Here is a 17,756-nt window from a genome sequence, read left to right on the forward strand (position 1 = left end):
TTGTCGTTGTTTTTCTTTCATTTTATTCTTTTTAAAAAGAATCCATTATAGTACTCCCGGCCTGATTGTGTGTATCAAATATCTATCTTGATACTGTAGGTCAGAAACAGAGAATTTCCAGGCAGTGGGTCAGGTGTGGTCCCAGGATGCTTCCATTTCACCAGTGATGTTTTGAAGGCAGCTACATGACAGCTAGGACTACAGCTTGCTGAATGTCTCCCCAGGAGGGCTGTTGAAGGCATCCTGTGCAGGGAGAAGCCTTTGACCTTTAGCCCATGCACACATTTGTTTTAATTCTTGACCAACTAGCGTGTTCCTGTGCATTCGTTTCACTAGGACCTAGCTTCTATTTTTTTTTAAATACATTTTCTATCCTGAGCACCTGCAGGCTGCGTGCCACACATCGTGTGAAATGGACATGATCAAGGGGATCGTCATCACTGCATCCAGGGCAAGTGTGAGACGTAGCTGTCCTCTGGAATTTGAGTTATTAGAGCGTCATCCTGTGTTCCCCAATATTGTTCGTGTCACAAAGTAGGTCAGAAAGGTAGCTCCAGAGACAGGGAGGAAGTGACAGGGAGAGGTAGGTTGAAGGAATTCTACTCTTTGGGGCTCAGTAAGCTGCCCTAACTTCTCTTTCACTGGCAAAGCATAAACAAACTTGAGGAGCTGGGACCTGCGTGTTTACGGGCAAGTCCAAGAGGAATCATTTCATGATCTTTTTTAATGACAGAGATCAGGAACGCACCACTGTTTCTCTCTGGGTGGAAGGACAAATGATATTCAAACCATAACTGCTGACATTTTAACCACCAACTTACCGTTTTATTAACAGTTTCAGGGATCAAGAAGGCACAACCGTTCTCTCCCTTCGGCAAAAGAAAAACCTCTGGAATCACTGTCGAAGGTTTGCTCTACTAGTTCACAGGTAGTGACACCTGGTTCCTCTGAAATCTCATTTCTGTTTAAGCTAATAGGCATATCCCTGAATTTAATCTCTTATAACAGAGTCTTCCTCAGCATCCTCTGTCACTTGCTTCACCTGGAATCTCCCTCTTTTTTCCTCCTGTATCAGTTCTGCAGATGTGTTGTCATGTGATCCTTAGCATGTGATGGACAGGCCCTATCACTTCTTTTTTGGTTGTTCGTTTTAAAGGAATACATTTTTTTTTTTTTACCATTAAAAAAAATTGAAGTATAGTTCATTTACAATGTTGTGTTAGCTTCAGGGGTACAGCACAGTGATTCAGTTAACCCTATCACTTTTTAACTTTTACGAATTCTCACTCTTTGTTACAGATCACAAAACAGGCACACTTGTTACAAACAGTCTGGACCACAGTTTTGAGTAACTTGTCTTTTCATTCTTTTCAGTATCGAAAAAGATAAATTCAGATACTTGCCATCAAGCCTTGCTCTCCCGGTTTCCCTGGTTCACCCTTAAAAAAGAATAGTGATAATTTTATTAATGCTGTAGACAGTAAAAACCAATTTCAATCTTCTTTTTTTCTTTTTCACAATATCCACTAGGGATCTTGAATGTCAAATATATACTTTTTAGGCTAAAGAAAGGAATGCAAACACAATGTCATTTAAAGAGTGCTGACGTTCTTTCTTCAAATGCATTTTATAAACATTTTAGGATTTAATACAACGAATTTATATTACAGCAGAGATTTAAGAATTATGCCAAGAAGGTATTCTAAATAAAAAGAGTAGGAGTGATTATACTGTAAAGCAGCTCTGGGTTCTCTATCTTTTAGGGTTTCATCCCAAGAGAAGGTGAGACATTAGAATCTAGACACTTTTAGGATGAAACCACTACCTCTGATGGTCCAGTGAAAGCAGTCCTAACAACCAGCATATTATGCTGAACGTCAATTCCTTATTTCATATGACAAATTTATAGCAACTTTTGGTGAGGGGTATGAGGCTTATAAGAAGGTTGTCCTATAGTCTTAAAGAAAGAGTCACTCAAAAAAAAAAAAGTCACTCAAAAATTACATAAATATATACATATAAAAATGAAATCTACAAAACATTAATGACTATGGCCGATTTGTTTTTTCTTTTTTGGTTGTCTTTATTTTCAAATTTTTCTACTTTGTGGATAAATATTTTATTATTCCTTTTGTACTACAAAAACACCGATGAAAATAATTTAAGTTAAAGCAATACATTAAATAAATAATTCAGCAATAAACCTGAATTTCAGGTCCTAAAGTCATAAGTGTACAAATTTTTGACCTTTTCCATGTATTTCTTTAAATTGCTGAGTTGCCTCTACCCAACCAAACCATTTATCTAGTGTCCTGTGCTACTACTCTATTATTGACACTTGACCAATCTTAGTAGCTAAGTACTAAGTAAATTAGTACTTAGATCTAAATGTTGAGATCGCTGTTAAGTCATTTCTATTAATAAGCTTCACATACAAAGGACAAATGATATTCAAACCATAACCACTGATGTTTTAACCATTAATTTTATTATTTTATTAGTGATTGGGGGGGTCAAGTTACTTGCAAGGGATAAATATTAGGAAGATTTACCTCTTTTACTTTCCATAAATTGCATAGGACTTTATTGTCTCTATTTTGATCCTTTGTAAAATGTTATCAATCTTCCACCTAGTTTTTCAAGCTAGTCTTCCGTTTCAACCAAAGGCATTGAGGTACTCTGTGGCAGTCAGGACACAAGTGAGATCGGGCATCTCCAGTCGCAGACTTCTTGAGGCTTACCTGAAGACCAGGTCAGTTGCTGTCTCCAGGCATCTCGCTGTGGTTTGCATGGGTGTCCCGAGGGTTGAGTGGTAAAGCAGATTCCAGCTGGCAGTGCCCTCTCTGCTCGGGGACTTTCCTATCATCCCACTTCCTTCAACCCACTCCGCTCACTTGACCTCTGCCACCCCCGTCCCCAACTCCAACCCAATTCTCAGCCCTTTAAAGGAAACAAAACCTGTGAGAACAACTGATCCAAAAAGCAACTCACAGGCACTCCTGGCATTCCGCGGGGGCCATCTTTCCCTGTGTCCCCAGGAGGCCCTCGTGGGCCTGGAGGTCCTGGAGGGCCTGGAGGCCCAGCCTGTCCTTGGTCACCCTACAATGGAGAAGGGGACAGACCAACAATAACCGTGAAAGATAAAGACCCAGGTCTTCTTTTCAACACTTTAAATTTCTATTATCTAATTCACATTTATACTGTGAAAAGACCCAGAACAACCACAAATGGTAAAGCCTGTAGGCAATTTGCCTGCCAGTAGGAAGCAAATAAATATTCATGCTGGGCGAGCTGAGTAGACGTTGTTGAAATCAAAGCAGCTCAGAAACCAGCACTCTCAGCTCTTGGAAATAGTGTATATGTTATCATGATACTCAGAGCTGGCAGAAAACTTTTGCATAACTTTATCCATGACAATGCTGCATCAGTTATATTCACCTGGCTTAATAAAATGGCTGCATTTATAGTTGGACAAATATTTACTGTTTCATAAGCTATAAAATTAAACATACAAGGCTCTTGTCATGCTGTGTAATAATTTATAAATTACCAAAGCTAGAGAGCTTAGAAACTGGATCTATCACTGCATGTAATTTTTAAGCTTCCTTTTTTTTTTTAATTTAAGAAGAACTTAGATTGGCTTTCTATACCTTTTGGTTTTGGTATTTTCACATACATTTCAAACAAAGGCAGCTCACTAAACATAATTTTGCTCTAGGATATTTTAAAATAAATACCCACCACCCACACTCTGCCTATGAGAGATAAATGGTAAAGCAACAGTATACAGAGTAAAAATCGAATGTAAAGGAGAAATCAGACTTGAGCAAGAATGAGCACTACCTTAATCAGGCGGCGTTTAATGAGCTGCTGATCAGCAGAGAGAAACCCATGATTGATTTTAGGAAACACCATCTGATCAGTCAGGTGAGGTCAAAGGTTGGAGTTCAGAGATGAGAGAGTTGAAGAATAGGCATCAGAAGGCCCCAAGAAAGAAATAAAGATACACACATTAGACTCATAATAACCATCAAACAAAACAGAACTGGCGCTTGTGTCTGACATCGGACCCTCTGGCTCTTCTTGAAAGAAACAGAACCCTGAAACGGGATAGGGAAACCAGATTTTTAGTTAGAAATGAATCTTTTTCTGCTGTGGGCGTTGGACCTCTTTCAATGTTGTATACTCAAGAAGCAGGTAACCTGGGGCCACCTGCATCCTGCACGCTGAGCGGAAAGTCCAGAGACGAAGCGCCAGTTCAATTTCTGTCAGACTCCTCAACCAGCATAACGCGGCACGAACTCGACTGTCATTTTACGGATGCCCGAAGTCCAGAGTACTTAGGATTGTTCAATCCACTGAAAACTGTCACAGAGCATTGCGACGCATGCCAATCAAACCACCGAGGCGTGGCACAGCCTCCCAGAGCTTGCCTGCCTCTCTTCGACTTCAATACGCTCTTCTCTTATAGGCTCAAGATTCTCCTTCTTAATGGACGTTTGACCTCACTGATGGAGGTGAGGTTCCAAGTGCCCAATAACCTGTGTGTGTGAGGAAAGGACTGGACTCGGAAAGCCAGTTGAGCTGTTGTAGCTCGCTCTTATGCTGATTGAGGGCTCTGACTGCGCGGGCATGGGTGCCAACCACGAACCTTGACGGTGAGGATCTGATTACTGTGCAGAGCGGCAACTGTGGAGAAGCCTGGCAGACCCTATGGACAGGGCACAGCACCAAAACAACACGACACAAAACGTCACACAGACATTCCACTGGTGGACAAACACAACAAGCATGTACCTAATGCCACCCCGTCCTGGCTCTAAGTCTTGCCTTGTTTGACACAGTGAACAAAATCAGACACGTGAGGCCCCCAAGCCAACCATTTCTTAAAGGGAACGGTCAGCTTGAGAACTCAGGTACACTGGGATTTGTGTACATACACTTAAGATTTCTGGACTCTTACGTACACAATGTTAGTACAGAATGGAGATAACTACAGACTCCGTTATGAACACAACACTGTAATTTCCCTCTACTGATATTCTGTTTACAACTCAGGACATACAATACATGTATCAAATCTTTTTTGGACAACAGTGAACAGAATTTTGCAGTCAGATCAGATGTATTCCTCAGAATAAATGCAGTACGCGTCAAAAAATATAGTCTTACCACCCACATATCAAAATTTCTGTCTCCAATCATATGATGATTCTCAGGTCTTTCCTGTTTCAGGAATTCCTGCAGAGGTGGTGGATGGAAATCTGTCTCTTATAACATGTGTATTTCATGTCAGGGGGATTTATGGTCACACTCTGCAGTAATCACTTCTGTCACGTAACTTTTCCAAAAGAACTTGACAGTTCACACACCCCCTTGAAGCAGAAAAGTGGTTTTGAATTCCTTAACCAAGGAAAATGGGCAAAGGATATTTTAAAAGCCTGTACTTTACTAGCTTGTACTAACTTGTGTTCACAGGCGTTATCAATTGGGTAGGTCTGAGAGAGAAATTTTGCCTGTGTTCTTTTTCCGACAACATGTGATATCAGAGCCTTGTATTCCAATTTTTTTTCCCATAAAGAATACTTTTACCATACAAAAAAGTAAACAACAACCATGATAATATATGGTCTCGAGTGTCTGCAGGATTCCTCCCTATGTTTTCTCCTCCCCACTGCCTTTCCCCTCTTCCCACCCAAATCTACTTCGAGGATATTTCTAGAAAAAGCCAGACATTTTCTAGTTTTTAAATTTTATTAGTTTTGGTATATTTTCCCCCTTCTTTCCTCCTTATTAGGGATATATTTTTCTTAAGAGAGACAATAAAATTGTGTTTGTAGTCTGAGACATCTCTTCAGCCCTAATGCCTCTGATCCTTCTTCTTTAGAGCTGGGACTTCTCAGGAAGCAAGGCCGAGGAAATCTTATCCCTTTTGCCAAGTCCTATCTGATAAGGTTATTAAGTGGCTGGGTAGTTTTGAGGTGACCTATATCCTCTTTTTCTTCTCCTCAAGTAAAAGTCCTTTAAACAGAGACTCTCCACAAATTCAGAAATGCTACAAGTTGGAAAACAGATGTGTACAGTTTGCTTTTGTTTTACTATGGAATATGAGTTTAAAATGTTATTAGATGGTAATGCGCCAGCATCTTTCCATCTGAGACTCATTAGCCCTATGTTACACAGTCAGAATTTTATATATAAACCTCGTATTTATGTAACAAAGAACAAAAACAGATACAAACAAGAAGTCTATGAGGGATCAGCATCTTGATTAGTGGCGATAAATCATAGCGTTACTTTAAATGGGATTATCTAACAAAAATAATTTAAAATTAAAACTCTTTTAACAGCACACATGGTAGACCTTACAAATGTTTTGAAATTTGCATGTATAAATAAGTCACTTCTTGCACTCATATCTGAGCATGACCAGTTTGCTGTTTGATCATATTTTCTAAATGCTTACAAAAAAGCATTCAGTTTTAGAACTTAGTTTGGTTTCCAGTGTTAATGAGATCTAAAGAGAGAAGTAGTTAGATAATTCCCATCTCAGACAGATACATTTTCTCCAACAGAAAATCTCTATTTGAGGAAGCTGATTTTTTTTTTAACATCTTTATTGGAGTATAATTGCTTTACACTGGTGTGTTAGTTTCTGCTTTATAACAAAGTGAATCAGTTATACATATACATATGTTCCCATATCTCTTCCCTCTTATATCTCCCTCCCTCCCACCCTCCCTGTCCCACCCCTCTAGGTGGTCACAAAGCACCAAGCTGGTCTCCCTGTGCTATGCGGCTGCTTCCCACTAGCTAGCTATTTTACATTTGGTAGTGTATATATGTCCATGCCACTCTCTCACTTTGTCACAGCTTACCCTTCCCCCTCCCCATATCCTCAAGTCTATTCTCTAGTAGGTCTGTGTCTTTATTCCTGTCTTACCCCTAGATTCTTCATGACCTTTTTTTTTTTCGTTCTTAGATTCCATATATATATGTGTTACCATACGGTATTTGTTTTTCTCTTTCTGACTTACTTCACTCTGTATGACAGACTCTAGGTCCATCCACCTCACTACAAATAACTCAATTTCGTTTCTTTTTATGGCTGAGTAATATTCCACTGTATATATGTGCCACATCTTCTTTATCCATTCATCTGTTGATGGACACTTAGGTTGCTGAGGAAGCTGATTTTATATTCCTCCATCATCTTAACAGTGGACATGCTACCACTCAGGTGCTTAGAGCAACATGTAAAAGATTTAATCAGCGAGTTAGGCAAAAGGACTTCAGGAGTTTACATGTAGCAAAGTAGAAAGGGGACAGGTGGGCAAATTCTCTTAAGTTCTAACAAAAAACCATGGCCTAGGCTGCAATATCCTAGGACTCTGTGCTTTTCAAACTGGGGTAATGTTTGAAAAAAAGCACATGCCAGTGTCCTGGGGAGAGTTTAAAGGCAATAATAAATATGGTACCTCTTCCTGAAGAGTCCATTTCAATGAATGGTGTGTATATATATATATATATATGTATATTGGGCCGCATCATGTGGTATGCAGGATCTTAGTTTCCCAACCAGGGATTGAACCCGTGCCCCTGCAGTGGAAGGGCGGAGTCCTAACCACTGCACTGCCAGGGAATCCCCAATGGTAAGTAATTTGAGACATTTTTATATAAAGCAAACGTTGACATATTTGGGATAGAATGTAAAACTTGCACAAATTTTTAAAAATGTTACCATTTGACGGTGGTAGAGAACCTCATCTCACAGGGGATATCTCCAGGTCACAGAGACACTCAGCTGATTCTGCTTCCTGCAGAAGGTCTTTGGAGGGTAAGTTGGAAAAGCACTGGTGCTGACTGCTTGTCTGTATGGCTAGGCTTTGCGTGACTCTAACTGCTAGGCTGCCCTAGCTGTTCACACAGACAGCGTACTTTTTCATCACCCGTGCCATTCTTCCACAGTATCATTAGTCACAGTCCTTTCTAAATAACTGGAATGGACATATTTCACTTGGTTTTACATCTTGGAAAACTTGCCTGGTACACAGATGGTTTGAGTGGGTGTGGAAAAAAAAAAACTGTCTCCAGAAAAACATGGAGAAAGAGCCCAGGAATAAGCTGAAGTACTGAAATAATTTGTACACATTTTCACCCCCAAATATTTTGAGCTCTTAAGAAATTGGATATACAAGCGTGTAAAACTACTTTACAGAACACATTTTCCTGAGCATAAAGACTCAGATAACTTCATGAATCTTCCCCACATTCTGTGAAGTAGGTAACCAACCAGGACCGGTGTTTTGACACCATTACAGGAGGAACTCTATCTCCCTTCATTGCCTTCTAGAAGGAAAGACGCTGGCCTACCCCAAAGGGATGGTGAACAAATAAGTAATTCATAAGAAATGCTGCTAACTACTTGGAAGCCATAAATTCAAGATACTATTGTCATTTTTATTGTGTACTCAGAAATGATGAGTGTTACATGATTACATTATAGTGAGAAAATTTTGGGTTTTGTCAAGAATATTCAATAAGGCAATGATAGAGCCAGAAACTTAATCCAGGAATTCTGATTCCAGACTTTGTCATCATGAAGTTTTGTGTTTATAATTTCTCTCTGCTTGTTTTATAGTTTAAGTATTAGAAAGCTTAAAAATTGACGAATATACAACAATATTTAAGAAGTATTTACTGAGTCCCTTCTGTGCAGTCTTCACTGTGCTAGGCCCTGGGGATTGAATGGAAAGGACCCTAAGCTCACTGGGTTTAATGTGTGGCGGGGAAATAGGAAAAAATAAGCAGCCAGTAATGATAGGAAGTAATAATCATTACAATGGAGGAATGGAGGGGCTGCAAAAGAAATAAAGCGTGCACCTAATGCAAGGTTTGGGCAGCCATGGAAGACTCCCCAGCCAGGTGAAAGAGGGGATAGGGGTTGGCAAGGCAATAGTAAAATCAAAGACAGAATGACCATTTAGGAAGATGTCACAGTAGTCTAGTTGAGGGACTGTGTCCTAGAACTAGAGGAAAAACTGATAGTTTCGTGTGATATTAAGGAAGTAGAATCCATAGGACTTGTAGCTTGGCTGGGAACATAAGGGAGAAAGGGGAGCAGAGGATGGTCCTAGGTCTCTAGGTTGAGCAACTGAAGCATGGTAGAGGGAACACTAGAAGGAAGAGGGTTTTCTGGGGCATGCAGGTGGTTTCAGATGATGAGTTCAGGTAGCTTGCTGAATTTGAGGTGTATATGGCCAGCCAAGGGGCAGACACTATTTTATACGTGCATATAAAATAGTCAGGAGAGAGGTGGGAATCACAAGTCATAGGGCTATGTGGGGTCACCTCGGGAGGCTGTAGAGAGAACAGACCTAGGAAGGAACCCTTGGAAAGACTTTGATTTAAGGGATGAGCAGAGGAAGAGGTAACTACAAATAGGATTAATAAAAAGTGGTTGTAGAAACAGGAGGAATGTGAACTCTCTTAACAAAGATTCTGTACAGGCAAATGACTCAAAGTGGTAGACACACTTGACTTCACTGTTTACTGCATCATTAATTACGCTGAATAAATGCACATAAATGACCCATAGTAAGAACAGGCTAACAATGGCCAATATCACTGATGACGGATGCTTACTAGTAAGCACAAGGGAGTGTCCGTGAGGTTGTAGAGGTCTGGAGGAAAAAATAAACAATTATTTTAATTATAAAGGTGGTCAAGGGGCCCCCATAGCAAATCATATTGGAAGAAAAGATATGTGTTATGCTGAGAAATGAGAATCCCTGAGTTTCTCCATAATGTAAACAGCATCATAATTCTGTTTACCCAAAACATATCACGCATTGCGACACAACCATTATAGTGGGTATGTGTGCAGCATAAATAAAGACAAATATTCCTAGAAGTTGATAAAATGATTTCTAGCTAAGAGAGACCAGATGGGGAAATATTATAATAGATAGCAAAAATATTTAGGTAAAAGAATAACTTTAGTTTAACAGCAGGAACTCTTAGAAGGCTAACTAAGGAAAAAAATTAAAAGAAAGAAATTTGCTGCTAAATCATTCCATATTGCAGTAGACGGCATAATCTGTCTGAATAGAAAAATCAACCACATGAAGCTAAACAGCTAAAAGAATCCTTTGAACAACCAAATAATATGAGCCCTGGAGCCTGTGAAAATCAGTATTTATAGCTGGCTGAAAAAGACTGTCTTATGATAATTATGGAAAGAACTAGCTTTCTGTAGTTAAATTAAATATTTGGCTCAAAAAGTTAATTTTTCCTTTTTATAGATACTCCAAGTTCCATGCTATTGTGTTCTATCATAAATGTTAACCCTAGTCACTCCAGGAATTATCTTTTATATGTATATGATAAATGTGAATTTCCAAATTACTTAGAAGAGAAAGAGAACAGTGCAATCTCTACATTGACAAAGTCATGTCATTAAATACTATAGCCACTGAAATGCTATGTAAGCAAAGACAAACTGCAAAGGATCTATAAACAAGCAGAAAGATGGCAGAAAAGCTTCAACACTGGTAGAGGTGAAGAATAAGCAAAACCACCTGAAGTACACAGACTGAGACAGGATCTCCTTGCTATGATCTAAGAAGGGATTCCAGGGGGTGTTGTGTTTCCCGAGGGCATACGGCTAAGAAACACCAACAAAAGATAAGACGTCATGAAAAGAGGTAGGGTTCCCGAAGAAGGACTGCCCCAGCCCAAGGGAACCAGAGAGTGCAGTGTAGATGTGGGAAACAGGGAAGAAAACAAAAGAGCCTCACAGTCTGGAAAACAGTGCAAAATTAAAATTATGTCAATTTTATTTATATAAACTTTGCTATCATTGAATCAATCCTGTGTTAGGGTTTCTTAATAATAATAAGATAATAAATAATGATGATGATGGTAATGATAGTAGTGGATACTCATATGATACTTACTATGTGCCGGGTATTAGTTCTAAGAGCTTTAGCTCTTTTACTCCTCACAACAACCATTTGACAGATGAGGAATTGGAGGCACAAAGAGGTTATGGGTTTTCCCACCTAAGTATAGGAGCAGAGCCAAGATTCACACCCCAGCCATCTGCTGCAGAGTCTACCCTCTTAGCCACTATACGTCCCATAAATCCTTCACAGTCTCTGAATTGCATTCCCATTTATTCATTCATTTATTCAAGAAGAATTTATACTACTATAAGAATTATGCTTACTATAAAAAAGGCAATATTTGGACACTGAGATTAGAAAGCCTTTCCCCAGGCTTCATGGAGCTTAGAGTACAATGAAGTCATGCAGACATTAAACGGGCAATTATGAATATGGCTGGGATCTCTTTTCATATAAGTGTCTATGCTCTTTTTCCCTTATAGTTCTCCATTTCCTTTGTCCCTCAATCAAGCTCTTGGTTGGCCATCTGCTATTGCGTCAGGAGAGGTACGAAGAGGCAGGATGGAAAAGAAAACTTGTTTGCCAACATTGCTAGAAATCAAAAATATCTAGGAAGATATTCCCCCAAACTGGAAGAGAGGAAGGAGAACTGTGGTCCTCAAGAGCAGAGGGGGCCTAAGCCCTGCTTCCCCACAGCACTTCCAGGAAGGCAACAATACCTCAAAGAAGAAATGGCTATGTGACTTATCTAGATGCACAGGACCAGGGGCAGCCTTGCAAAAGATTTCCCTGTCTGAAGCATGGCACAGAAACAGCAGAGTCCCCCATGCCCCAGTGATGCAGCACTGACACGCTGTTTCTGAAGGGCCTTGCAGGTTAGCTGGGCCACGCTGCCTTCTCAGCAGCAAACTGTGTGGACCGACAGGAGAAGACAAGGTGCCTCTCAATTCTCACCCCCAGACCTTCTGATGCCATAAGACCGCAGAAAAGTGAGTCTGTCCGAAAGGAGGAAGAAAGTGTGGAAATCTCAAGAAGACTGATGTTTGTTGTTTAGCCAACAAGTGGAGGAGATGTAGGTTCAGAAATCAAATTGTTATAGAAAATTAAGTCATTAAGATGACTAAGAAATTAATATTTCTTAATCATCTGAGGTTTTGGATGAGAATCATACCCTCGAAGTGAATATGATGACTGTTAGCAAAACAAAAGCTATGAGAACGCAAAGAAAGGGGACCTAACTGAGGTCAGCTGGTCAGGGAGGACTTCCCAGGGAAGTGATGTTGAAGTTGAGACCTGCATAATGAAGTACCCTGTAGTGCCTGGCCACTTTCCAAGGGCTCTGCTGCCTTCCTTCCTGACAGTATCAGCAAGATGAATATTGGAACCAAAGAGAAAGTATATTTTTCTTTTCCAAAGATATGCTGAATCTACACTTAGAATACAAAGATTAGGTCGTGTTCTAGGTGTTCCCTTGAGATCTAGACCCTGTTCTCCACTTGAGAAGGTTAGGATAAGGGCAATGGCAAGGACTATGGGTGTGGGATTCCTGTAGGAGGTTAGATGGATGAGATCAAGAGAGATTATACTAAAACATCCATTCCTTCATCTAACAAGTGACTTAAATATGCCAAATATAGTGAAAGAAGCTGTAAGTGTTTAAATCTAGTAGGGAAGGGAGGTTATCACATGATTTTCAATTCAAATGGAAAATATACTAAATTAGTGCTAGTTAGGGGAGCAGGCAGTATGCTTCTGAAGCACATTCTGACTGGGGAATGGAGTTGTGCCTCTGTAGAGGTGGGATTTGAGATGGGTGAAGAAGGATGAAAAGGACGATGCTATTTGAGGTGCAGTGTGGACTTGGGGCCTCTGGAAGAAGGTATTCCAGTCTGAAGTATACTGAGCAAAAAGGAGGAAGGTATACTTGGAAACTGCTGGTAAGTTGAGTTTAGTTGGGGTGAAGCAGTTTTTAGGTAAGAGCCTAGAAAAGTTGATAGGGTATATATATATATGGGAAGTCTTCAAAAAGGCTTTAAAGGGGGAAGTTGTGGGAAACCACGAAGGTGTTTATAAAATGAACGTGCCATGCCATACGTGCATTTGAGGAAGACAACCCTGGCCAAATTATGATGAACAGATTAAAAATCAAGATGTAGTCCATGATCCTTTATCTGCAATGCCAAAATCGAAAGTCCCTGAAAACAAAACAATTCTTCATAAGTTTAACTAAAGATTTTTCTAACTTTGCAGCAAACCCATTTGGTGGCAAACATTTATTTGAACAGATGTGAGGCTATTTCTGCTCATGAATAATCCTGCTTAGTGTGAACATGCATGTATTTCACAGCAGAAATTAATGGTTTAATTACAGAGTGCCTCAGGCCTCTTTAAGGGTGTCAGACAATGCCTGGTGTATCAACAATATGAACTTTCTAATACCTAAAAACTCTAAATTCTGAAACACATTTGACTCTGAGGGTTTCAAGGAAGGATTGTAAGCTTGTTCCAAAATTGATGACAAAGACCCATTTAACAGAATTAAAGATTGTAAGAAGAGTAGTAAGTTTTGAAGTTAAGGCAATGAATTTAGTTTTGAAAAATACAACTTGTTAATATAGTCTAGATTGGCAAATAGCCTGTCTAAATATATGGTAATCTGAATTATATATTATAATTTATACCAGTTTACAGTAATTAAAAATAAATTTCCATCTATGATTTCAATTTTATATATTAATCAGAACTAGCCTGATCAATTGTTATCTAGTATCTTTAATTAATTGCTTTAATGAATAAATAAGCACATTATAGTTAGCATATAGGTTTTGCAAGTAAATGCAAAAACAGACCCGTGAAAATTTTTGATCTTTTAGGAAATTAAAAAAAAAAAATACAGAGATCTTGTTTAGAACATCAATTTGATTACCAAACACTGCATAATAATTTGCTTAACAATCCCACCCCTTTAAAAAATAAATCATGCAAAAGCTTTAATTCCACCCATCTGATTTTCATGCAATTTGCATGAAAATTCTGAATTATTTAATAAAATATTAATAATCTTTTAATTCTCCAGGAATTTTCCCTCAAAGATGGTACAGTATCATGATAACGTACAAGACAATAATATTCTGCACCTATACTTCTGTTGAAACCAAGGGGTGCTTTCTAGCTGAGGTTGCCAGGTCAAGGGCTCACCTCAACTTGCATATACCCTATCCACTTTCTGGAAGAAAACAGTCTACATTTGAGAGAGGAGGCACAGTAGGATCAGGAAAGAACAGTGCCAAGCAAATAGAAGGTTCATTTGCTGACAGGGCATCTTACACTGAAGGAAAAATCGGCATTTGTCCTATGAGAAAAATTCAACTTTTTTTGCATTCTTCATTCTGGGAGAAAAGGAAAAGTGTTCTGTTATTCCCTAGAGACTCTATTTAGTGTCTGGCTTAATGGGTATTTGCTAAACGTCCTTTGTATGATATTAAATTGAGTTGACTCTAAAATTCCTTGGGCATGCTTCCTGGATGGCAGCCTCTTTCCTTCTTCCCTCAGAAGAGGTAGATGGCTAGAAACCAGCGTATAAAAGAGCTGGTGAGAGTCCCATGGGGCTCAGCTATAACAAGTGGACAGCTATCCTTGTATTTCCTAATCCACCTCTGAAGTTCACCCTCCCCCACAAATAAATTTGAGCCCACAGCTAACACTTGATAGCCCTCTGGGATAATGGAACTATTCATAAATGACCTTAGCAACAAAAGGATAATGGAGTAGCTGGAGGAGTTCACCAGAGAGTATTGTTACTTGTAGTAGTATCACTCGAGGTACGTTCCTCTACTAGTTAACTAGTCCTATTCTCTAATATCCCCCTTTAGTCTACATCCTAAATTTTAGTGTTTCCCCAGGGTCTGTTCAACTACTCAAAACTAAAATAGTCTGTGTCTTGAAAGCATCCCTGAAATTTGCATGTTTCCATATGGACCTAAAATACTGAATGCGATTTAGGACATCTGAATGCTCTATAATTATATTTATATTTGATGTTACTTGTTGAACACGGAGTAAATGCAAATGGCTCTAAGGACCAGGCAGATAACATAAATAAGGGAGCAGGTTTAAGACAAAAGGAAGTGGGGATGCTTGGCTGAATAGGAGTCACGCTGGGGCTAAAAGGAAATAAGGAGGACTTAACTGATTTTGCCATGGGGGAAGGCCTACCTAGTACTGCTACATCTTCACATGCTCCAAGAGAAGCCAGAAATCTGAGGTTTTTCTTTTTTTTTTTTTAACAAATGCTTCAGATTTTAAACATTTGCTACCAATTCAAATTTACTTTAAAACATTTTATAGTCCAAACAAAAATACATTTGGGGGGAGGATCCGGGCCACAGAGTACTAGTTAAAGATCTCTGATCTAGTGTTTCTGAATGTTGAATTAGAAACGAGCCAAGTGTGGAAGGTCTTTGCTTCAGAAAGGAAGTAATTCAGTTAGTCCCTTGCAGGAACTTTATTTTGTTGTATTAACATTTGAAGAAAGGGCTATATGTTCTCATTGTATCAATCACATGTTGTAATTCAGACCACTGGTTCTTAAATCAAAAAACTTTCAAAATATACAGGACCTCTAGGAGGAAGAAGAGAACAAGGTGTAATTCCTTTTTGAAAAGGAAGTGATGGATACACTGTTGTAGTGATATAACACCCCACAGCGATGGATCCGTTTGGGAGGAGTCCCATGATTTGAGCTCCTCATGAAAGAGGCTGTTGTAATCTATGCGATAGTTATGGTTTCTTTGGGAATCTCAGAATTTCCCGACTTCTGTGAAATTAAGTCTAAACTTTTTAATGATATGGATATTAGAAATCATAATATGAACTTTCTCCTTTTTAGTTTTCATTTCCTGGCTGTGGTTGGTGATGATGTTATTTAATGAAATGCGATACATTTTTAACATTAAGTTGTGATATACTATGAGGTTTATTATATCTACACGTGGGCCTCTCACTGCTGTGGCCTCTCCCGCCGCGGAGCACAGGCTCCGGACGCGCAGGCTCAGCGGCCATGGCCCTCGGGCCCAGCCTCTCCGCGGCACGTGGGATCCTCCCAGACCGGGGCACGAACCCGTGTCCCCTGCATCGGCAGGCGGACTCTCAATCACTGTGCCACCAGGGAAGCCCTATTACATCTACTCTTTAAAAGTGATATTTATGTGCACCTATAATTTACTTGAAATAACTACACTGATAATATTCAAACTCTTTTTTTTACCCCAAATTTCCTTTTACACCTTCTAATTTCAAATATTTAGATGATAATAAGCCAGCCAAAAATGTTAAGAGTAAAGATCAACTTGTCTTGGAGAGTTACTGAAAATGCCTGCTCAAAATAAGCTGTAGCTGCAGTTTCTGATGGGGTCGATTGTCTCTTTATTTAAAAGTACTTAATATGTCATGTATCAAAGGAACTTGCCACATATAACAGAAGCAAGATTGTTTTCCCTATGACTACAAGAATTATTTCAAAGTGTAACATCGCCTTTTAACTTAGTAAACATTAAATGAAATGTTTGCCTTATTTACCGGTAAATAAAAATAAAAAAGAATGAACAGTGAATAACTGTATTCTGTGTTTGAACACATGAAATGATGGTATTAAACATAAGTAAAACCAAGGAAAATATTTCTCTGGTGTCTTAAAAGATGAAAGTAATAGCCCAGTTTCCCAAATAAAAACATATTTCATAGGTCTTATTTTAATTCAATGAGTCTACAGTTTCAGTACCCATAAGGACCAGAGTTTACATTTTAAAAACTAGGTGGCATCTGGTATACTCAGATAAGTTACCAGTTCTGCCACCTCATCAGCTACAACTTTCATGATTCCCATATGTGGCTAAAGAATTACAAGATGTATGCCTATCATATCATTATTGAAATTGAATTACTTACTTATTTACACATAAGGCACTGTCAACTATTCTCCTTGGGTGATGTGTAATATTAGCAATTACGGAACACAAAGTAAGGGAGAATAATTTACCATTTTCCAGCTCCTTACATTACCTACAGTTGAGCTGAAGCTTCATAAACATTTGTCCATTTGTACAATTCTCCATGTTTCTCGACTTGTGAAATGTTTGGGAAAATTATTAAATGTTGGGGAAATGGCGTGAAACAAATATGATTGAGAAAAAAATTATTTTCAAAGGAATTGCTAGAGTCAACTTTTGTACAAGGAATCATTAACCAATTTGTGAATTATTAGGCCTTTAATTTCCCTTCCACTCTCTTATTCTTTGTTGGATTTCCTTTGTTATGACTATCATAATTAGATGTAAGGAAGGAAAGGAAAAAGGAAGTGAAAGTCAAACTAAGGATTAATATAGAAGAGTGGCATGGAACAGTGAAGTCTGGGTCAGGAGCACTAAGGCCCACTGAATCTGGGGGAAAATACTGAGAGCAAGAAGAACATCTGCCGTTAGAATCGGAAAGAGAAGGAGAATCAGAGGATAGGCCTTTTTTTCCCCCTTTGGCCAACTGGGAGTAAATTGTTAATAACTGACAGAAGAAATCAACAGCACCCAGTTCCTATTTAGTTTCTAATTCTCTGTTAAACAAGACAAATACAGATACTCGGATTAAAAAATGGCACAAACAGGGCTTCCCTGGTGGCGCAGTGGTTGGGGGTCCGCCTGCCGATGCAGGGGACGCGGGTTCGTGCCCCGGTCCGGGAGGATCCCACATGTCGCGGAGCGGCTGGGCCCGTGAGCCATGGCCTCTGAGCCTGCGCGTCCGGAGCCTGTGCTTCACAATGGGAGAGGCCACAGCAGTGAGAGGCCCGCGTACCGCAAA

The 17,756-nt window shown here is 39.3% G+C and overlaps 1 protein-coding gene across 1 annotated transcript in view; it reads right to left on the reverse strand.

The window, feature by feature from the left end:
* COL25A1 (collagen type XXV alpha 1 chain) overlaps nucleotides 1–17,756 on the reverse strand; it is a 460,694-nt gene that overhangs the window by 117,448 nt on the left and 325,490 nt on the right. The window contains exons 8-10 of the mRNA XM_069540662.1: nucleotides 3,844–3,915; nucleotides 2,992–3,099; nucleotides 1,404–1,439 (exon numbers count right to left, since the gene is read on the reverse strand). Of these exons, the coding sequence (XP_069396763.1) occupies nucleotides 1,404–1,439; nucleotides 2,992–3,099; nucleotides 3,844–3,915 (216 nt within the window). The remainder of the gene's footprint in view (nucleotides 1–1,403; nucleotides 1,440–2,991; nucleotides 3,100–3,843; nucleotides 3,916–17,756) is intronic.

This window comes from Delphinus delphis, chromosome 5 (assembly GCF_949987515.2).
Source record: "Delphinus delphis chromosome 5, mDelDel1.2, whole genome shotgun sequence".
Taxonomy (NCBI): Eukaryota; Metazoa; Chordata; class Mammalia; order Artiodactyla; family Delphinidae; genus Delphinus; species Delphinus delphis.